Source organism: Papio anubis, unplaced genomic scaffold (genome assembly GCF_008728515.1).
Source record: "Papio anubis isolate 15944 unplaced genomic scaffold, Panubis1.0 scaffold794, whole genome shotgun sequence".
In the NCBI taxonomy this organism is placed as follows: Eukaryota; Metazoa; Chordata; class Mammalia; order Primates; family Cercopithecidae; genus Papio; species Papio anubis.
Genome location: NW_022168165.1, coordinates 13,736 through 36,645, shown reverse-complemented (window position 1 = coordinate 36,645; position 22,910 = coordinate 13,736). Strand labels below are relative to the sequence as shown.

Genomic DNA, 22,910 nt, shown 5'->3' with positions numbered 1-22,910 from the left:
CCCTCGGAAGTGGCCACTAGAGAAATTCTGGTCATTTTCTACACAGCTTCCCACCTTCCCACTTGATGGTAGAGTGCCCAGCAAGTGGGCAATCTACAGGCACAGCATGGTGCAAGGATGTTTAAAAGACATGGTTTCAATGGCCGACCCCACCTTCAGTAATAGCTTATCCACTCACTATGAGCAGATTATTTAACATTTTTGATTTTCAAATATCGCCATCTGAAAAGGAGACTAATTTAATTAGAGCTTTGTGAGAGCTAGAGATGGTGTCAGTAAAGTGAGTAGCACACACTGGACCCTCAGAATTGTTACTAGTATTGCCGAACACAGCAGAAACCGGAACAGGCTGGGCAGAGAGGCCTCTCTCTGGAGGCAAAGCCTCAAGCATCCCAAATGCCTTACGGCTGATATCCTGCCTATTCCGCGCAGCTCCTCGGCCCCTGCCCCTGCTTTGACCCAGGCTGATTTTCATGTGCAAAGCCTCGATTTCAGTCTCCCATGAAGCACCAAGTCAGAAACACTGTCAGCCTTTCCAGGCAGTAGATTTGTGGCTCCAGCCAAAAAAAAAACCAGGACCCCCCCAGTCTCCAGAAGACAAAGGGGAGTCAATACCTTATTTCTTTATAGTACTGGGTACTTTTAGGACTATTCTAGCTGTGTTGATCCATTCTCACACTCCTGCAAAGAACTGCCTGAGACTGGGTAATTTATAAAGAAAAGAAGTTCAACTGACTTGCAGTTCCACATGGCTGGGGAGGCCTCAAGAAACTTACAGTCATGGCAGAGGGGGAAGCAAACACATCTTCACAAGGCAGCAAGAGAGAGAAGTGCTGAGCGAAGAGGAAAAAGCCCCTTATAAAACCATCAGATCTCATGAGAACTCACTCACTATCATGAGAACAGCAGCATGAGGGTAACTGCCCCCATGATTCAATTACCTCCCACCAGGTACCTCCCATGACACCTGGGGATTATGGTAACTACAATTCAAGATGGGATTTGGGTGGGGACGCAGCCAACATATCACTAGCAGCGTGGGATAGGAAGTATAGCTATCACTCCGTTGTTTAGATGGGGAATAGGGCTCAAAGAGGTTAAGTCAGCACTGTCCAATATAATACAAGCCACATATGTGATACTATCTTTTTAAGGTAAAGAGAAACAGGCAAAATTCATCTTAATAATATATCTTATTTAAACCAGTATATCTCAAATATCATCATTTTAACATGTAACCAACACTTTAAAATTATTGAGTTCTTTCATACTCTTTTCATCCTAAGTCTTAGAAATCTGGTGTGTATCTCACACTCACAGCACATGTCAGTTCACACCAGTCACATTTTAAGTACAGAGTCATCACCTGTGGCCAGTGGCCTCCTTCCTGGGCAGCGCAAGGTTAACCGTTAAACACTGCATCTCAGGTCACACAGCAGGTTAAGGAAAGCAGAAATGAGAGTGAGGGTTCCCAGTTCTCATGCCCTGTTCTTTGCATGCATCACCTGCTCCTCCAGTGTTCCTGCCTGCCTGGAGGCAGTATATTGTGGTGGCGAGGGGTGTGAACTGTGGCTTAGGTTAGAGATTCACATCCCAGCAGTGCTGCTTTGTAGCCATGGGGCCTTGAGCAAGTTCCCTGTCTGCACTCCAGTTGTACATGTGTAAAATGGTGATGATAATGAGGCCTGCCACATGAAATATTAATGAATTAGTTCAATACAGCACCCAGCATATTCAAGCCCTCAGTAAATATTCAGGGGCTCCCCTTTTAAAGGAGTCCTGCCTGTGCTGTAAAGGCTCATCTGCTACTGGAAGGATGAGCTGCTTGGGCAGCTTGTGGGTTGACTAAGGGCTTTTTTCGATCAGCCCACTTCCCATGAGTTTGCACTTCCAAGGACCAGGAGGGGGAATGGAGGTTGCTGCTGGAATGTTTGGATTTGAGGGTTTGGAGTTTTCCAGTGGAGCCAGACAAGGATGTAGCCACTGTGATAGATTTGCACACAGCAAACGCTGGTTGGCCCCTACCAGGTGCCAGTCTTGTGTGAGATACCCTGGGGGACGCCAGCAGTCAGCAGCATGACGTTTCCTCACTTAGCATGGTGCCAGGCGGACTTCCTGTTCCCGTGGGTACTGCATGATTTGTCGTCTCTGTGTCCTTGCTGACGTTATTTTATCCTCCCCTCAGTGCCTTTCCCTCCCCCAAATTTCCTCTTGTCCAAACCACTTAAATGCCATCTCCCCTGAGCCTCATTCCTTGACCCTTGCCCCAGCCATCCTCCTTACCCCAAAAGCTGGAAACAGACACACTCCTTTCAGATTCCTATAATGTTCTGTGTGTACCTCCCAGAGTCCCTTATGCACCCTCAGTCTTGAGGGGGCTGCCCCACTACACCACCATCCCCTGAAGGACTGATTGACCTCGAGATTCTTCCAGCACCTCCCTCACAACTGGCACGGGATGAACAAACTCATGAGAGAATGAATGAATGGAGTTGATCTTATCTCCCAGTTTAACTGAAAAGACAGAAACGGTGGCTTCTTCTGTAAACACCGCAGCAGAACAAACGTCCATGCCCGGCCTGCTGAGTAACAGTTGTCAAAGGAGCACGTTCAAAAACAGAGTCCTAGGCTCCCTCCCGCGGGGATTGTTTCAGCAGGTCTGAGGTGGGGCCCAGCAAGCTGTATATTTTTTCATCTCTCTAAGAGATTCTATAACAGACACGCTTGGAGAGACCAACTTGGACCATTTAGTGAGAGGACTAACATGTACATATTTATGATGCAGCTACAGGTCCCATGTGGACAAAGTACTGTGATTTCATTTCACAAGTACTCTTAGGTGTTAATTGTGTAAAGGAACTTCGGGTCCCATTTGGTTAAAATGTAGCTCTTATGAAAGGAAGTTGTAGGCAAGAAAGGGGAATGCCTGGAAGGGCCTTGGATTCCCTGGAAGACACTTGGGCTGTGTTCAGGGGGCATCGTGGAACACCATCATTGGGGGAACGGCGTTATCAGGGAGCACGCGGCCAGGACATCTGCACCTTCACGCCGTGTTCTTCTTCTCTGACAGGTCTCCCGTGATGGCCGGTGGACTGTTTGCCGTGGATCGGAAGTGGTTCTGGGAGCTGGGCGGGTATGACCCAGGCTTGGAGATCTGGGGAGGGGAGCAGTATGAAATCTCCTTCAAGGTGAGCCAGCCCTCCGGACGCCCCCTTCTTGGCACAGCCTCCTGAGTGCCTGTCCCAGTAGGTGCGGCAGCTTCTGCCTGAGCTTGGAAAGACTGGAGGCCTCAGGGTTCTACAGCCCTTCAGCCCATCGGGTGAAGAAGACAGGGGCTCATGGGCCACTCTTTGTTGTGGTGCGGGGGGGGAGGTGTGGGAGGGAAGGGGAGTACCCTCCAGCTGCCAAAGGCTGGTCTTCACCACAGCTCTGACTGGCATTTGCCTTGTGTCTTCTTAAGATGTTGGAATAAGGTCTTGTTTCTACTCAAGATGGCGGGTCTGAGATTGAGATGTCCAGCAAATAAGCAGTGGGCCAGAGAAGCTAGGAAGGCCAAACAGGATACGTAGGCCTAGAGGAGTGCTCTCGGTCACCCCCTCAAGTTTTCCCTTTTGTACCTGTTGCTCTAGGACTTTGACAAAGACCAGTGAGCATAAGCTCCAGTTGTAAAGTCACAGGCCTAGATTCAGATCCCAACTCCATCATCAGTAGCTATCTGACTTTGAGCAAGTTAGATGACCCCCCTGAGCTTTCTTTCCTCATCTGAAATAAGGGAATCATGATAACTACCTAGCTTACAGAGCTATCGTGAAGATTAAGTGCGAGCATGTCTAGAAAGTGCTTAGCACACAACCTGGGAACATGACCAGCAATTAATAACTGGTAGAAATTGTTAAAGTTTCAGTGAGTAAATACTTACTGTAACCTACTTGACCAGCCTATGGGCTCTAGAAGCTTTCTGACAGTAGTGGTAAAGGAGTTACTAGTTAACTAATAACTAGTTAAGCACCCAAACTTCCAAGGCTGCATTCTCCACTTTATTTGTGGGAGTCTGTCTTGTTCTCAAGTGAAGGCTTGGACCTTCCGAGGGGAGGGTTAGCTCGACCCATGCCCTTGTGGCTTGTCAGAATCAGCTTCTAACAGCTTAGACCCCTGGCTAAGGCATATCCCCAACCCATGAGGGACAGATAACACCATTACTGAAATGACCCCTGTGAATACACAACTCTGATGCCCCCGAGTCAGGCCTCAACTTTCAATGCAAAGGACCATTGTCAGGCACAGTGAATTAAGGCTTTGGTATTGGCGCTAGAGTGCCAAGATCAGATCCTAGCTCTGCCATGTCCTGCCAGCTGTGTGATCTTGGGCAAGGAATCGTCACCTCACTGAGCCTCGGTTTCTACTTCCATAAAATGGGTTTAATGAAATGTTAATCCTCACAGAGTTGTTGAGAGGATTAAGTGAGACCATGCTTATTAGGTGCGTCTTAATAAATTATCCTGAAGATTATTATTGACACATTAATATTACTATCTGCAACAGTGGTTGGGTAGTTCAGAACTGAAGAACATAAATTCTTGATTAGCCAAAAAAAAAAAAAAACTAGAATTCTACTGATGTTATTTAGGTTTGCAAAGCAGTTTATATCTTTTTCTTTTCTTTTTTTTGAGATGGAGTTTCAATCTCAGGCTGGAGTGCAGTGGTGCAATCTCAGCTCACTGCAGCCTCTGCCTCCTGGGTTCAAGCAATTCTCCTGCCTCAGCCTCCTGAGTAGCTGGGACTACAGGTGCCCGCCACCACGCCTAGCTAATGTTTTGTGTTTTTAATAGAGATGGAGTTTCGTCATGTTGACCAGGCTGGTCTCGACCCCCTGACCGCAGGTGATCCACCCACTTCGGCCTTTCAAAGTGCTGGGATTACAGGTGTGAGCCACTGTGCCCAGCCAGTTTATATCTATTTTAATCACCAGAGTTCTGAAGTTGCCTCCCATAAGGAGACCAGCCTCCCCAAATAAAATTAATATTCACGTAAGAGGGTAATATTCAAAATATGTAACAACTCTGATGACACAAGCACATACAGTCGGAACAGACACCAGCTATAAACAATGGCGCATCCACTCCAGTGTGTAACAAGCGAATTTCAGTCCTGATCATAGCTAACAGGACAGTGTGCTGAGCCCTTCACAAATGCTGACTGGTTTAATCCTCACAACAGCCTTAGGAGAGTGGTACCATTATTATACCTGTTTTACCAGGAAGGCAAGCAAAGCTGAGACCAAGGCCTCACACAGCCAGAAGAAGCAGAACTGGGGCCCGAACGCAGGTCTGCTTGACTCCAAAGCCCATGCTCTGACCTATTTTTGTTGTTGTTTAAATCATACCCAGACTGTTCTGAAAACCTGCCATGTTTTATGGACCTCTGCCTCACCCTTTCTGGGATTTTTTTTTTCTTTTTTCTTTTTCTTTTTTTTTTTTTTCCTCTTCTGGGATTATTCCTAATTTACTTGGATATTCTGCAACCTCTTAGTTAATGGAATTAATAACAGTCTAAGTCGGAAGTGGCAAATAGGGCCAGGAACAGTGGCCGAGGTGGGAAGATCTCTTGAGCCTAAGAGTTTGAGACCAGCCTGGACAACACAACACGACCCCATCTCATTTAAAAAAAAAAAAAAGAAAGAAAGAGAGAGAGAGAAGGAGGGGGAGAGGGAGGGAGGGAGGGAAGGAGAGAGAGAGATAGCAAATAGGTTTCTACTCTCTGCTTGGCCAACTCTGATGCATTGGTAAGGGCTGCCCCAGGTGGGTGTTGATATGCATTCTGAGGCATTCCAGGCTTACCAGCAAAGTGTAGTCAGTGGGGGAGGGATCTTCTTGTGTTTCACTCACTGCCATATCCCAGGTACCTAAAGCCTGGCCCAGCACAGAAAAGGCACTATGAGACCAATTTTTATGAGTCATAATTTTTATTATTGTATTAAATCCTTTCTAAAATTATATTTATATAAATTATAAATATTCTAAAACTATGTAAAATGTATAAAAGTCTAGTAGTTCTGATATAACACTGTCAGTCATAATTCTGGTTATCATTTTAAAATACTACATATAATAAAATAACTAAATTCGAGACCAACCTGGTCAACATCGTGAAACCCCATCTTTACTAAAAATACAAAAATTAGCCAGGCGTGGTGGTGCATGCCTGTAATTCCAGCTACTCAGGAGGTGAAGACAGAAGAATTGCTGGAAGCTGGGAGGCCGAGCTTGCAGTGAGCCGAGATCGTGCCACTGCACTCCAGCCTGGGTGACCCAGTGAGACTCTGTGTCAAAAAAAAAAAAAAATCAAAAACTTTTATCAAATTTTAACTGTGATTATTCTATTTTTGTCACTTATTTAGAATTATTCTAAATTCTTGTCTAAAGGCATTTACAATAAATTCTAGTCCAACATTGGTTTTCATTAAAAAGACTCTAATAAATATAAGTATAAAAAATAATACAATTAAAAGTATACAAATATATATTCCAATTTTATTAAATATCATATTTTTTCAATCTACAACAGACTTTATTACTATGAAGTATATATTACTGTATAGAATCTATAATGTCCTCATAATAATCCTATTAAAATATTGTATTAAATACAAAAAAAAGACACTATCAAAAACCCCCCACACATACTAATGAGAACTAAATTCAATCCAAAACATATTTTCCAAGAAAAGGCTAAAAAACACACTAGGTCTGATACAACTATAACTAAAAATTACCAACCTTCCTAAACAAGAGCCCTCCTAACTACAGAAGGCAATCAATATTAGTCTTATCAACACAACCAGACAATTAATTTATGACCAAAAACTTTGTGAGATAAAGTAGCAAATGTAAGAGGCCATGTTTGCCCATTTCCCTTTGCCAGGAGAATTTCACAAAGCCCCTGACTCCGGGACACTGTGCAGCAATCTGGAAAGATGTTTTAAAAGCAAAACAGGATAGAACGCATGGCCCCCCATGTCCCTTGCCTGAGTCACTACATTCCCTCAAAGATAAATGACCCTAGTCCTCGCCTTTCTCTGCTCATAAAATAACGTCCAACAAGATTAGTGACTATGCTTCTGTAATCTATAACCAGATGTACTCTAACACCCAAACCTTGATGTAATATTACACATACTAAATCTTCACCACCTATGTATAAACTAAAATATGACATTGGAGGAGTCTGAGAGAACCTTTCTAAAAGCCTCCTCCTAGGCTACAGGCCTTGGTCTATAATCCTCAACAAGACTTCTAAATAAAACTAATTTTAATTCTTTAAAAGCTTCATTTTTTTTTTCTTTAGTTGACAGCAGTTAATAAATAGTGGCTGAATACTCCAAGTCAGTGTGTCCCTGGCCAGAATCAGCCTCCAAGCTCCTAACTGGCTCCTTGGTCTAGAAGACCCCCTTCAGAAACGCCCTCTGTGGAGAACAGTGAATAGAGAAAGATTTGCACAGAGGAATTTCTAAACCAGCCCCAAATGATTTCATTCTATGTGTTTCAAAGACCCCTCCACTGATGCTCATCGGGCAATTATGGCAGAACAAATGGCATTTTTCTCCACAGTTATTTACAATAGACGTGGTAATGAAGCCATATTGGAAGTCTCTCACCCGGGAGGGGGAAGGAGGCTGGCTTACATTTCCATTTGATCCAATTATGTCCGTCACTTTCCGGAGGAAATGAGATGGTGTAATGAGGAGGCTCCTGAGGTCCGGAAGGGAGACTTTTCTCCTTGGGCTTTCTCTCTCCTGGCTTGGAAAAGGAGAGTTCCTGGAGCCAGCAACAGCCCATCTGCCAGTGCACTGTCTCCCAGGACCCTGTAGAAAGGCTGCCTGCAGGGCTGAGGGGAACAGGTGAGCCCATTCATCCCTGGCAGCGCCCTGCTGGAATGCACGTGTTCTCTTTCAGCCAGAACCGGGCATTTACGAAGGACCAAATTCCCTCTGATTCATCTCTGCTAAGAGATCCCTTTTCTTGGTGACAGAGAGAAGCCCAGTCTGAAAGGCATGAGTGTATTTTCAGAAATTAAGATCAATCAACATGTACCTTCAGGGCTGAGGGCTGATTCCGGACCGGACTGTCTATCCTGATGAGAAAACCCCCAAAAAGTGTTCGAACAGCTCTGAAATTTCTAGAAAAGTCATTAACTTTCCCTTTCCCTCCCTCCTTCTCTGTCTGTCTCTCTCAGCAGAGCAAAGTTCTCACATGGAAGTCAGAATCTTCCCAGTTCTAGTGGTTGGACAAGTCTTTTAACTCCATAGCCTAGCCTCCAGCTAGCTTCATGAGCTGGCCCTGCTGCTCTTCCTTCCCCCTTTTCCTCTTATCCCGTTGCATTAGTCTGGATTCTTGCTTACAGATAACCAAAACCCTGGTCAATCTGATTTAAGCAAAAACCAGAATTGATAGGCTCACACAACTGAAATTCCAGGATAGACCCTAAGGCCAGGCTGGATGCAGGGACTCACTCATCTCACTTGGGCTAGGTCTCTCTCAATGCCTAGGCCATATTTCATCTGAGCTGGCTTCCCTCTTAGGTGGGCTTTTTCTCATGGAGATCCTCAGCAGCCCGTGAAAAGAGAGTCTGCTTTTCCCATCATCTTGTACAAGTCCCCAGGTTGAGTCTCATTGACCTGCTGGCCCCATGCCCATCCCTGAACAATACTGCGATTGTTCACCTGCAGTCACATGCCCATCCTGGAGCCAGGAAGGTGGGGATGGGCTAGTTACCCAAAGGAAAGTCCAGGTGCTGTGCCCAGAAGGGAGAATGGATGTGGAGAAGGGCAAACCATAGATGTCTACCTTACTCGGCCAGACAAGACTGCATGTAAGATCCAGGCTTATGGGCCAGCCCCTCTCTGCAGGCCCACACTGTCCACTCCTGAAATGCCTTTCCTTAGTCTGGCCAACCCTCACTCATCTTTCCAGTCTCAGCTTATATAGATGGCTCCCCATGCTGCCTGGGAACCAGCCCATGTTGCACTCCCATATCCGCGTGCTCCCTGGAGGCAGGCAGGAGGTTTTGTCCACCTCTGTATACCCAGTCTCTGGCCCACATCAGTGTTTACAGTAACTGTTAGTGTGTTAGTGGCATCACTTCCAACTGATAAACCTCCTTGATACTACCCTTCCCACACTTACGAGGCCATCTTTGGACAATGGTGTATGGTGGGAAAGCTGCTCAGCAAGGAGGCTCTCCTTCCGTCCTAGGACCCTGGACCAGTTGTTTGACCTCCAGTCCTCACATCCCAGATTGTGCTGATACGATTTTCCTTCATACCCCGCAAGATAGGATCAAATGAGATGCTGTGTGGAAAGCCCTCTGATACACACAGATATGAGGGGTTGTGTTGGATTAGGGGTGGAGGCAGCAGGATGAGCAGAAAGGAAACTGCACAGTGTCCCCAGGAGGCCACAGTTAGGATATCTCCAACTATGAGACACAGGAGACAGAAAGTATCCAACCAGGACAACGTGACCAAATTAAGTGAGAAAAATGTAGGCTTTGGGGCAATGTAAGTGGATCTATCTTTTGTGGATAGCAATTTGGCAAAATCCATTACATTTCAGAGCAAGCACATTCTTTGACCTGAAATTCCATGCCCAGGAGTTTATCCAAGACAGAGAGCAATGAGCAAAGATTTATTTGCTGAAGTGTCACTTACCATAGCAGAAGATTGAAAATGACCCAAATGCACGTCCTTTGGGGATAAATAAGTTAGAGCATATCTAAATGAGAAAATATTATATAAAATAAATTGGAGGTCTCCACAAAAAAAACATTTTTTTCAGACAGGATCTCACACTGTTGCCCAGGCTGGAGGGCAGTGATATGATCAGAACTCACTGCAGCCTCAGCACCCCAGGGTTCAAGCAGTCATCCCACTTCAGCCTCCCAAATAGCTGGGACTACAGGTCTACACCACCACTCCCAGCTAATTTTTTAATATTTTGTAATGATGGGGTCTCCATATGTTGCCCAGGCTGGTCTTGAACTTCTGGCCTCAAGCAGTCTTCCTGCCTCGGGCTCCCAAAATGCTGGCATTACAGGTATGGGCCACTGCACCCAGCCCATCTCACTTCTGAAAATGACTCACAGTGCCATGAAGCCTTTGTCCCTAGTGGCCATTGGGGGTGGGAGGGCTTCAGAGTATAGCCGTCTCTTTCTACCTAATGTGTGTCTATAACATTGAATGTGTTCATCATAAGTATGTATTACTTCTGTAACCAGGAAAAGTTACAAGAAGGGGCCAGGCGCAGTGCCTCATGCCTGTAATTCTCACACTTTGGGAGGTCGAGGCAGGAGTATTGCTTGAGCCCAAAAGTTCAAGACCAGCTTTAGGCAACACACTGAGACCTCATCTCTACAAAAAAAAAAAAAAAAATTATTTTAATTAGCTGGGCATGGTGGTGTGCTGCGCTCCTATAGTCCCAGCTACTTGGGAGGCTAAGGTGGGAGGATTGCTTGAGCCTGGGAGGTCAAGGCTGCCGTAAGCCATGTTCATGACACTACACTCCAGCCTAGGTGATAGAGTGAGAACTTGTCTCAAAGGAAAGGAAAAAAAAAAAGAAGAAAATGTTGGGTTCTCAGCACTCCCAGCCCACCCTCCATCCATATACATTCCAGCACATTGTTTGGGCCATTTGCAAGCTCTGAGATGAGATTCTGCACAAGTCAGCAGTGCGAGACTCCCAGGGAAGGCTTGAGGTCAGGAGTAACTCTGCAGGGTCTGCTTCAGGAGGCAGATGTGGGCCCCACTGTCCTTGGCAAAATGGAGACAGGTACGAGGGTTCCATCAGGCAGGCTTGCAGAGCAAGGGAGTGATAGAAAGCCATGTGAGGGGACGAGAGGGAGGACACCCTCCACTGCAGAAGTCAGGAAGATCTTTGAGCTCGTTCTGAGAGGAAAATCCATTCTCTCGGTAGAGGAATGAAGACTCACAGGAGACTGGGGCTGGCTTTGTGTGATACTGATATGGTTACTGAAAGGCTAGCCCAGTCCCAGGCTACATGGACAGACTTTAAAAAAAAAAAAAAAAAAAAAAAAACTCTGATTTTTTTTTCCATAAAACTCAGTCGTATCAAGAAGACTAAGTGAAACAGGATGTGTGAAAAGAAGGCAGGACACACCCAGAAGCTGAGCAAGGGTAATATTGCGAACTGATGCCCAGAGCGGTTAGGTGACGGGGCAGGGTCCCTCCGCTGGAAGGTGGCAGTGCTAGGGCTAAATCCCAGATGCCCTGGCTCCAAGCCCAGTGCTCATGTCATTCCGCCTGGTGGTAAGAGTAGAGAAAATGTGTATCCAGTCTAGAGAGAGGCCCATGTCCCAGGAAGGGCCCAGAGGTCAGGACCAGCCCTGAGAGGGGTTAAGTTGCCACACAGGAGGGAGAAATGATTGCCAAAGGCCAGCCCAAGCACCAGAAGGAGATCCAGGGCCACCACCGGGCACCTGTATGGCAATGCATTTCCCCATCCTTTTCCCTGCCCCTACCAGCACCCTCTGCCTCGGACAGCTGCAGCGTGGCTGCCAGGAACCTGATCCTCATTTCTTTCATTCCCTGTGTTATCCAAGGATGCTGGAAATATGGTCTGATACGTGCAGCATTTTTGTCCTGGGGCCACATATGCCCAGCCTGTGCAAGAGCCGTCTGCTGGGAACAGGGAAGGCATTCTGCTCATGGCTCTCAGCAAGCCATTTGAAATTCCATGAGTGTCCCTGCCTGGGAGCCTGCTTCTCCCACTACTCCTCCAAGGAGGCGGCTCAGTGGTCCGAGAGTCGCCTGTGTGTGTGTTACTCCCTAATCAGCACACACCTACCTCATGGTGCCTTGGCTCTTTCTTCCTTAAAAATGGTAATAAAATAACTTCTTCAAAAGTTTGTTGTAAGAACTAAATGGGATGGTACATATATTTGGCCTGGAGCTAACCAAACAGGAGGTACTCAGTAAGTGGCAGCTGTTCTGATCATAACCCTCAGGTAAGGAGGCAGAACAGCACACTATTACATATATGGGCTTCATCATCAAACTGCCTGGGTTCTAGTGCAAATTCAATGAGCTAGGGGCTGTGTGACCTTGGGAAAGTGACTTAACCTCTCCTCTTTATATTATTTAGGGATAGAATAATCTTTACTTCATAGTGCAGTTGTGAGCATGATATTAGCCAAAATATATTAAAAGCTTAACTCAGTGCCTGGAACATAATAAATGATCACTAAATGATAGCTGTTAATGTCAGCGTGCTTGTGGTTATTGTGATCGGGCTGTGGTTGCAGGAAGACAAGAGTGGAAAGAGGCTGGCAAGACAGGTCAAAAGGCCTTGGCTCCAGGCCCAGTTCTGGAACAAACTCTGTGTAAGACCTTGGACTCATCTGCCCTTTCTCCTGAACTTGTATTTCCTCATCTACAAAGGGGCACCAATAGTCCCAAATTCACAGAGCTGTTAAGAAATATACTGTGAACTGGCAGGCACAGTCACCTGAGAGGTTGTCACCATTCCAGTATGCGGTGGCTCTCAAAGTGTGATCCCTGGACAAGCAGCATTAGCATCACCTGGGAACTTACTAGAAATGCAGATTATCGGGCTCCCCCCAGGGTGCTGAGTCAGACCCTGCTGTGGAGCCCAGCCAGCTGTTTTTTCATATGCCCTCCAGGTGCTTCCGATGAGGCTCAAGGTTGAAAATGGCAGCTGTACTGAATGGGTGGGAGGTTGTGGAGAGAGGATGCTCAGGCGTGGGTGTGGAAGGACAGAGGAAATGGGCAGGTTGGTTGGCAGGTTGGCCGACAAGTTCCAACACCTTCACCTGGCTTTCAAGGCTCTATATCTTTGGTCCACCCTTGACAGTTCGTTTCTGTTCCATTTTTTCCAGCATGGTTTTTAGAACAAACCTGACCAATGACCAGATCATGTATGAATGAATGAATGAATGAATGAATGAATGAATGAATGAATGAATGAATAAATAAATAAATGAGATAGTTAATGTTTGTTTGGGGTTTCAACGGTCACAGAAAGAAAAATTCACAAGTCCCTGGGTCAGAAAAATGAATGCATCGCGGCCAGTTGTCAGCAGCATCCACATAGGGAGTCCAGGGGGTGTGAAGAGGGTAGGAAGTGATAGATGGGAGCAGGTGGCAGAGGGCCTGATTGCAAGCCAAGGGTGACCCCTTTGTTCTGCAGACAATACAAGTGCTGTTAGGGATCTTTGAAGAAGACCATGACAGGGTCAGTCCAGACCCTAGGAAGGCACAGTCTCCGTGGAACTCAGATCTGCCTAGTTCTGGGGGACCCAACCCCAGGTTCCATTTTGGGTTCTGCCATTTATGCACTGAGGAACCCTGGGTAAAGTGTTAAGTAAACCTCAGTTTCCTCATTTGTAAAGGGTGTGATCGTGCCTCCCTCACCGGGTTGCTGTGAGATTGCTGTATTTCCAAATCTGAGTCAAAACCTAATGTAAAGTAACCATCCCCCCTTGTTGGGGAAGTAACTAACTATAAACACTTAAGGATATTGTTGAAATAGTCATATGTTTAATTTATTAATTTAGATGCACATATGCTTAAAACTGTATCAGATAAAAATACTAGGCCGGGCACGGTGGCTCACACCTGTAATTCCAGCATTTGGGGAGGCCAAGGTGGGTGGATCACCTGAGGCCAGAAGCGCGAGACCAGCCTGGCCAACATGGGGAAAACCTGTCTCTACTAAAAATAAAAAAATTGGCTGGGCATGATGGCGGGCACCTGTAATCCCAGCTACTCGGGAGGCTGAGGCAGGAGAATCACTTGAACCTGGGAGGTGGAGGTTGCAGTGAGCTGAGATTGTGCCATTGCACTCCAGCCTGGGTGACAGAGCAAGACTCCATCTCAAAAAAAAAAAAATACAGCTTAAATTTAGAAGTAAATTTAAAACTAAAGTTGTTCTTTTCTATTGGTTTTGTTTGTTTGTTTGTTTGTTTGTTTTTTAACAACTGCATCCAGTAAACATCCAAAAACCAGCATGACTGAGGTTGTCCTTTCATGGTGGTGATACTTCTTGAAACCATATCTTGTTGAAAACAAACTAATACATTCAAAGTAATGTGAGTTTCTTTTCAGCAGGGAGTTGTGTAGCATTCGTGCAACGCCCTCCACCAGTAGCGACAGGCCACATGCCCACAGGACACCATATGGATAGCTCACGGTGTCCTCCAAGCTTCTACGTTACCTCATTTTAGCCTCACCACAACCCTAAGGAGGTAGGCACAGCAATTTTTCCCATTTTGCAGAGGAGGAAACTGAGGCTTTCAGATTTATAACTTGCTTAACAGTCTGGGTGAGACCTCAGTTCTAATTCCAGAACCAAGCTCCTAACCGCTGCACTATGTGCCTCCTAAGCACACAGTGAATGCTGAATGATTGGTGGCAATTATTATAGTCTTTCCCCCAAGTGCAACTGATTAGGGTTTGAACTTCATAGGGGTCCTCAGCTGAGATGCCAACCGCAAAAGCCTTGGCCAGCTGCCAGTCTTTTCCTTCTCTCTGGGCAGGTCAGGTGCCGTGCCATTCCTGGCTGGCTTCCAGGCAGCCATTTCCTCGACAGAGAGAGGCTCTGCCCCAGCCCCTGCTGCTCTCTCGGGTTGCCCTCCATGGGTGAGCCCTTCCGCTGCGCTCTCTTTCTGGGTCCCATTGTGTTTTCCCAATGCACATCACCACTCGTTTCTTTCCCCCTCAGTTTAGGAGATAAGAGCAGGTAATTGTCTTTTATAGACACTGTAATGAAGCCTGTCATCACACAAAAGAAGTTTGCTAATAAAATAAATCAAAGCAGCAATGAAAATGAATGGGGAACAGGCTTTCACAATTAGATTTGTACTTGTCTAGAGGCATGGTGCTTCTAGAGAGAAGACTGCCACAGGGGCAGTGAAAGGGGCCTGGAAACAAGCTGGCAGGATATGTTTGGGAACTCCTGTGCTGGGAACTCCTGTGGTGGAGTGGCAAGGGACCCAGAGCAGACAGCTGCATCCCCCTACAGGGGTGGGAGTTGAAGGGACAGGGCAGGGAGAAAGCTGATAGCAACACAAGGAGAGGGATAGCAAAATATCATCTTGGTGGCCTGTATTTGTCCCCATCTCGAACAAGATGGGTTCCCGGTCAAAGATGATCCAGCTGCTGCCATCCCTGGAGCTCCCCTTCTCTTTGCCCCCAGCTGGACTCTGTTCCTGCCTCTTGGGTGAGAGGACGTTGCTCTTGGGTGGCCAGGCCCCAAATGGTATACAGTGACCTCTCCCCACCCCACCTGACCCCATCAGAGTACATCTGGGTTGGGGGTGGAGATAGCAGGAAGTAGTGGGGGACAAAGGACCTTTTAGGAGCCAGCTGGAAGAGGAGCCCGTCTGGAGCCCCTGAACTAATCAAGACATGAAGCCCAATCCCCGCGACCCCATTGAGCAGTTCCAACTGAAAAGAGCACTTTTGCACAGAATCTGGGTTGCAGATGTCCCCATTTCTACCCCCCACCCCACAAATGAGAGAATATGGTAGCGAGATTAATAATAATTTCATTCTCTTGGTCACTTGCAGGTTTTGCCACCAATTAGTTAAGAAAAAATACTTCCTCTCTTTGCACTTCAGTCTCTCCATTTGGGAAATCAGGCCATAGGGTGAAAAAACATGATGTTGTTGGGCAGAGGACAGGCGCTCTGTAATTTCAGGGTGGTGGTGTTTCTCGTACTTCTGCACGTAGAAATGACTAACAGTCATCCGGTTCTCTAAGAGTCAGGCACCAAGCTAACAGCTTTTCACATGCTGTCTTGTGCCATCTCAACAGCCATCATCATCCCCACATCACAGATGAGGAGAGTGAGGCTCCCAGGTTCAGTGACCTGCAGGAAGTCACACAGTGGGCATTGGTGGTGTGACGATTGGTATGAGGGGAGTCAGGCTGCAGAGTCTGCAGTGTCTGTCTCGGTCTTGGATGGTCACTGCCTCCGCGGTGAAGGAAGGGAGGAGCCTAAAGATACAAAGGACAAGTGACCTGGGCTGTGAGCACCACAGGGCCTGGGATCTGTGGCCAGCACCTCACCCCAGCATGTCCTTGGAAGGAGAGTCCCCTCCTGTCTTGGGATCCTGTCTCTTCGTGGCAGAGTTGAGAGTTGTTCGTCACAAGAGGGAGGTGAGCAAGCCGGGAGCACGATGGTGATGCTCTCTCTGGCCTCCTACATCTGTCCCACTTCACCCCAGACAAACTCAGCCAGGATCCAGCCCTAAAGAGATGGCAATGGTGCTTTCTGCCCGAGAAACAAGGAAACCTCGGGCTCCCTGCTCATGACTTATATTATTGCTAGGATTACTGGAAGCAAAAAAGACAGTTCATCCCTGGAGCCAGTGACTGAAGAATGGATGACAAAATGAGGTCGTCTTTCTCTCTAGTCAAGTCCCTATGCCCAAGATTTTGAATCAGTCTTGATTCACCTCCTCCTTCATGACTGAGTGCCTCTTACGGGCAGAGCACTGTGCTAGGCACTGGGGGTCCAATGGCAAATACAACAGATGAGACCCCTGCCAACACTGGCCCTGAGTCTGGCGGGGCCCAGAGGGGTTGGTAAGGACTCTTATGTTAAAAGTGACAGAAAGGCTGGGTGCAGTGGCTCATGCCTGTAATCCTAGCACTTTGGGAAGTTGAGGTCGGGGGATTGCTTGAGCCTAGGAGTTCAAGACCAGTGTGGGCAACATAGGGAGACCTCCATGTCTACAAAAAATAAAAATAGCCAGGTATGGTGGCACACACCTATGGTCCCAGCTACTTGGGAAGCTGAGGCAGGAGGGTCACTTAAGCCCATGAGGTCAAGGCTGCAGTAAGCAGTGATCATGATACTGTACTCTAGCCTGTGTGACAGAGGGAGACCCTGTCTCAAAAATAAATAAATATAAAAGTGAAAACATCATCTTAAACTAGCCATAGCCAAGAAAAGGCATGCGGGGGCGGGGGGTGGGGGGCTGTCTTCAACGGGCCTGCTTCCAGGTGCTCAAACAGGTGTCTGTTTCCCTCTCTTGGGACTGTCCTGCTCGGCACTCGCTGCATTCATGGACAGGCCCTCCCTTTCTGTGTGGTGCAGAGGTGATCGCTGGCAGCTGCAGTGCGTTTCCCATCGCTCTTCCCCCCAGAGAAAGTGTGTGGCCATCACATCAAGCACTAGCATGCATGGCAACCATTAAATATACCCCATTACCCTGCCCTACACTAGCTTCAGAGCCCAGGAGGTTGGGTGCTCCGGCTGGCCATCCTGGGTCACAGGCCCCAGGTGGAGCAGTTGGGAGGACAGTCACCAATAGGGAGAAGGTGCACTGGACAGGCAAAAACAACAGATGCCTGTTGCAGGGAGATTAGACCAGGGACATAATCCTGTGAATAATTAATACTGCACTTCTGGTAAAAGGCAATGAAACAAGGTGCTGTGTGTAGGTATAAAAGGATGAGAAGCCCCTAAGGAGGTGGCTCTTAAGGGGACCTGAAGGATGAGTAGGAGGTAGCCAGGCAGAGGGGAGGAATCTGTGAGAGGAGTCAATGGGTACGGTGAGCAAGAAGTGAGTGGGATGAGGTGAGGGTAGAGGGCTGCACGGGGCCCTTGGTCAGGCCAGAGGACATTCTGAAGTGATGAGCGTGGCCTGCGCTGGAATACTCCCAGAGGACCCAGGAGTGAAGCAGCTTCATAGATGTCTGTCTTGCTGAGGGTAGTTCACATTCTGAGTCGGCCACCAGGCCATCCTGTGCTGGGCAGGGAAGCCACGGAGTAAACCCACTGACCAAACCCTCCAGACATCCCAGGAATCTGAGGGCATCCTGGATGCCTCAAGCCTCCTGACATATCAGGGTCACCCTGGTCCCTCAGGAACCTTCAGGCTGATGGCCAGCATGATTGGGGCCAAAGAAACCAGAGGTCACAGTAAAGAGAAGGATTTGGAAATGTCTCATCCACCTGCATAAAGTTAGGTGCCTCTGCCAAGCAGAGCTGGACACACAGCCTCATTAGCTAATGCGAGTTTAATATGAAGACAAGGAAGCTGGATGCTGACCTGGTCAACTGCCCAGGAGACGTCCAGAAATAGAGCAGGGTGAAGTGTCCCACCTGCTCAGGGCCACTGCACCACCTGAAAGACAGAGGGCAGCCCAGCGGCGACCTGGGCAATACACGCCAGACAAAAGCATCACTTCCACATCAATCACTTTGTATAAAGGAAGAGTTATTGTTATGGGATGCTGGCGCCTGATCAATATCTCCTGCTTTGAAAATAAACTTCTTGGCTTGGCCTTGACATTAATCTACCATCAGGAGCCCATTATCTCAAGACCAATGTTCTGTTCTATTGACTGGCTGGATTTTTTTTCTCCCCCAAGATCAGAATATAATTGCATTTCTCCAGGCAGCACTTCCACTAATTGCAGCCCTGTGCATATCCCCTCTCAGGAGGGCCAGAGTACATCTGGGCTGAGGATGGAGATAGCAGGAAGTAGTGGGGGACAAAGGACCTTTTAGGAGCCAGGTGGAAGAGCAAGCCCTTCTAGAGTCCCTGAATCAATCAAGACGTGAAGCCCAATCCCCACGACCTCATCGAGCAGTTCCAACTGAAAAGAGCACTTTTGCACAGAATCTGGTTTGCAGATGTCCCCATTCCTGCCCCTCATCCTACAAACGAGAGCATATGGTAGCGAGATTAATAATAATGTCCTGAATCCAGCTGTGTCCCCCCCATCGCCTCAGCACCCCTCGCCCAGGGTCAGGATGGCCTCATATCAGGATGACTACAAGAGCCTCCCAGGCCTTCTCTCCCCCAGGCCTGCCCCTTCAGGCTGTTCTCCAGCCCACAGGCAGAGTCATCTTTGTAAGATGTAAGTGGATTGTGTATCTCCCTCACTGAAGACCTTCTGTGGAGACTCCTTCATCTGCCCTGTGAGGCCCCTGTGGGAGCCTCTCTGGCCTCCCCTCCCGTCCCTCTTCCCCTTTCTCCCTCTGCTCCTGCCCTGGCTTTCTTTTTGACTATGCCAAGCCTGGCCCTGCCCTGGTGCCTTTGCACTTGCTCTTCTCTCACCTGTTCCCTTGCCTTTACTTTCACCTTCTCGGTTCCACCTCAAACATCCCCTCCAAAGTGAGGCTTTCCCTGACTGGGGAGCATAAAGTAGCATCTCTCATATCCCATACATCCCCACAACAAGTCTATGCAATGGCCCTGCTCTGCCATCGCCACCTGAAACCATCTCCCATGTTAGTTACCTATGCCAGGAAAAATTACCCCGAGAATCCATCTTAACACAATACACAGTTATGATGACCGTGCTTCCCTACGCCAGGGATTTGGGAGCGGCTGGTTTGATAGCTCCACCTTGGGTCTCGCATAGGGGAATAGTCAGGCCATGAGCCAGGGCCGCAGTCATCTGCAGGCTTGACTGTGACCACCACCTCTGCTTCTTGCTGGTTCACTGACCTGGCTGGCAAATTAGTGCTGTGGGCAGGAGGCCTCAGCTCTCACCCCATGGACCTCTCCATAGAATGGCTTGGGTGTCCTCAAACATGGCAGCTGGCTCCTCCAAAGCCAGCAGTCCCACAGAGAAAGGTGGAAGCCACGGCATCTTTATGACCATCATTTCTGCAGTATCCTGTGCGTTACACAGGTCAGTCCTCATGTGACTCACTGGGAGGCATCTACACAGGGGCAGAAATATGAGGAGGCAGGGATTGTGAGGCTACTTCGGAGGCTGGGGTCTCAGCTGACTGATCACTGCTGTGCCCTGTGTATGCACCAGGTCTTGCGCTAAACCCTTTTACACGCAGTAGCTCATCTTCCAGTCCTGCCTCCTCTATTTCTTTACAGGAAACCGAGTCTCAGAGAAGTTAAGTACCTTGATCAAAGTCGTAAAGTGGGTAAGTGACTGAGTCAGGATTCAAACCCAGGCCTGCCAAGGAGAGTCTGTGTAGGCTGGGCCCCTCAGTGGGTATGAGTCAGTATTGGCTGTACATGTTCAGATTTCCAAGTTGCTGTCAGCCCAGTGGGCAAACTCAGGAGCTCTCTGTAATGTCAGATACTCCTCCCTGGGAGAGGGACTTAAAGAGAACCATCAGATCCCACACTGCGGCAGGACCCAGCTGCACAGCCTAGCGAGGCCGACTCAGAGAACGCAGGGCAGGGAGGCTGATGGAACTGCTCCAGGGAGACCCAGCGAGAGGCTTATAGATCCAAGAGGAAAATAAATATGTGTCAGTAAATCTACGGAACCTGTGTGCCACCTTGACTACTTGTGCTGTGGCTGATGTCACTTTGTGACCACCAGGTCCTTCCCACTGATCCCCCAATGCCACCCTAGAATTCTCAACACAGCACTCCATAGCTCAGACTCTGAAGTCAGCTAAAACAGGGTTTGCATTTTGGCTCCACCACTTACTCTGTGACCTTAGACACATTTCTTAGCTTCTCTGAGTCTCCGTTTCAGCATCTGTAAAATCTTACTATCTACTTCATAGGTATTCTGATGAGACTTAAGTGTGGTTGTGCATGTGACCATCTTAGCATAGTGTGTGGCAATGGTAAGAACTCAGTGCTGTCAGCTGTTTTTACTGCTGTTATTATATTACTGTGTTTTCCCACGTCATTAGGTGTGTGATCTAGGCTTCAGTAGACAATCCAGGCTGATGCTTTTGCTGAGTGCACTAAGGGATGCTGGCCTGGAGGGATGGTGAACTGGAAGCAGAAACGTCATAATCTCTCTCCCTTCTTGCCATGCAGGTGTGGATGTGTGGGGGCCGCATGGAGGACATCCCCTGCTCCAGGGTGGGCCATATCTACAGGAAGTATGTGCCCTACAAGGTCCCGGCCGGAGTCAGCCTGGCCCGGGTAAGGTGGTGGCTTTCCTAGGGGGGAGAAGGGGTTGGCCTAGGACCACCAGCTGCACTGAGTCACCCTGGGGCCCTAGACTGTGTTACGTGATCTCTGGGTTTGAGGATGTGCCCCCATTCTCCAGGTGAAATCCAATTTAAAAGAACTCCCTTAAATCCCTACTTAACCATTCATTGGCTGTGTGACCTGGGGAGGGTTGCTTAACTCCTCTGAACCTGTGTTTCCTCCTTTGTTTAAAGAGAGCTAATTATTTCCAACTCTCAGCATTGCCAGGAGAATTAAGGAGGTGATACTGTTTCCCAAAGTGTGACAGAGGGGATAATCTTAGGCGGCAAACACAGGAACGTTTTCTTGTTCATGTGTTTTAAGATCATATGGATTCTAAATTAATGTGTATTCATGTAGCTAACCTGTAATTTCACAGATACTATTAATTAGCATACAGCTAAAGTAGGTGCAAAGTTAGATCAGAGGTGACGTAAAGAAACCTGTCAGATAAATATTAATACAGGTGGTGTGGTGTGGTGTGTTTGGGAAAGCTTGCGTATTAAGTTTCTGCAGGGGAAGTGGAGTTTATAAATGTCAGTGTCTTTCTCTTCTCCTCACCCCCTGTCCACTCTCACTGCCAAAACCTCTGCATGTCAAACTGTTTCACTGCCTTAAAATGGTTTGTATCAATCATTGCTTCAATTAAATTGGCCACTGACTGCACATGGAAATCTGTTAGCCAGAGTTTGTTTTTGTTTTTGATATTAAATGTATTGGGGAAAAAATAAATAAATCCAGGTGACCACAAAAGAAAAATGAAGAGGAGGGAGGGTCCCCAGAGGACAGAAAGAGCCTCGGGGAGGTTTGCGGGGAAGCTGGAAGGGACCCCCCAACCCTCCGCACAGCTTTGCCTCCGCGGAGCCTGTGAGCCCCGCCCCCGCCAGGAGACCCCGGTGCTGGCCGGTGGGCATTAGACCGCACTGCCTCCTGTCCAGGGCGCTGCCTCCTCCTCCCTCGTCACTTGACAACCTTGACGTGTAGAATTGTGGCTCCCGGGTCCTAGAAGAGCGTTGTCCCGTGACTTACAAGGAAAGCCGAGAGGCTCAAAGGGACCGCGCGTCTCCCCGAGCGCCATCCTTGGGTGGGAGCTGAGCTCCGGAAAGTGTCAGGGGCCGCGTGGAGGGAAAGGAGAGCCGGCAGTGCCCTCCAGTGGTAGCAGAGCCTAACGACGCCCTCAACAGCCATCTGCGCTGCCCACAGCCCCATCCGACGCCGGGGGTGGGTTCTAGGTTCAGCCCCTTGAAGCAGGAATCCCGTTCTTCTGAAAGGCCATTTGGCGATCACTGAGGAAGGTGCCAGGCGGGAAAAGAGCGCACTCTCTCTCGGTACGCCCAAGACTGCGACTCTTCCGGCTACAAGGGACCATAGGGACACTCCAACTCCAGACCAGGAGCAACCCTAAAATATTATTTTCCTCTGCACAGCTGTTATTGATAAGGCTCACCTAAAAATAAAAATAGCCGGGCGCAGTGGTGTATGCCTGTAGTCCCAGGTACTCAGGAGGCTGAGGTGGGAAGACCGCTTGGGCCAGGGAGGTCGAGGCTGCAGTGAGCTGTGTGTGCCACTGCACTCCAGCCTGGGTGACAAAGCGAGACCATGTCTCAAAGAAAGTTTGCTGTTGTTGTTGCTGCTGTTTTTTAAAAAAAGGCCCACCTGATGAAGAGACACTACCGCCTCCTGCTTGTTATAGAACCATTATTATAGATTAATTCAGTGGATAAGAGCTAACTGTAGTAACGCTTATAACAATTCCCTTCGAGCCAGGCATGCAAAACATTTTACTTATCTCACTTAATTCTCACTTGTTTTTAACGGATGGGGAACATGAAACATGTGATGCTGGCGATGGAAACGTTAAGTAACTAGAGCCAGAATTCAAACCCGTGTAGGTCTGACAGGTCCCTGGCACATAGCAATTGTTCCTTAAACAGTGACTGCTATTATTAGTGTTAGC

The 22,910-nt window shown here is 48.0% G+C and overlaps 1 protein-coding gene across 1 annotated transcript; it reads left to right on the top strand.

The window, feature by feature from the left end:
* The first annotated feature begins 3,072 nt into the window (after positions 1-3,072).
* LOC116273515 (polypeptide N-acetylgalactosaminyltransferase 10-like) lies at positions 3,073-21,619 on the top strand. Its single transcript, XM_031662598.1, has 2 exons — positions 3,073-3,188; positions 20,798-21,619. Exons 1-2 carry the CDS (start codon positions 3,081-3,083, stop codon positions 20,924-20,926), a joined length of 237 nt encoding a protein of 78 aa, XP_031518458.1. The 5' UTR covers positions 3,073-3,080; the 3' UTR covers positions 20,927-21,619.
* Positions 21,620-22,910: the final 1,291 nt, after the last annotated feature.

What these genes read in the sequence shown, in the direction of transcription:
- LOC116273515 (XM_031662598.1), top strand. Translation starts at nt 3,081, where the DNA reads ATGGCCGGTGGACTGTTTGCCGTGGATCGGAAGTGGTTCTGGGAGCTG. An exon ending in AGTATGAAATCTCCTTCAAG is followed by an intron (nt 3,189 to 20,797) that starts GTGAGCCAGCCC and finishes CTTGCCATGCAG; the next exon opens with GTGTGGATGTGTGGGGGCCG.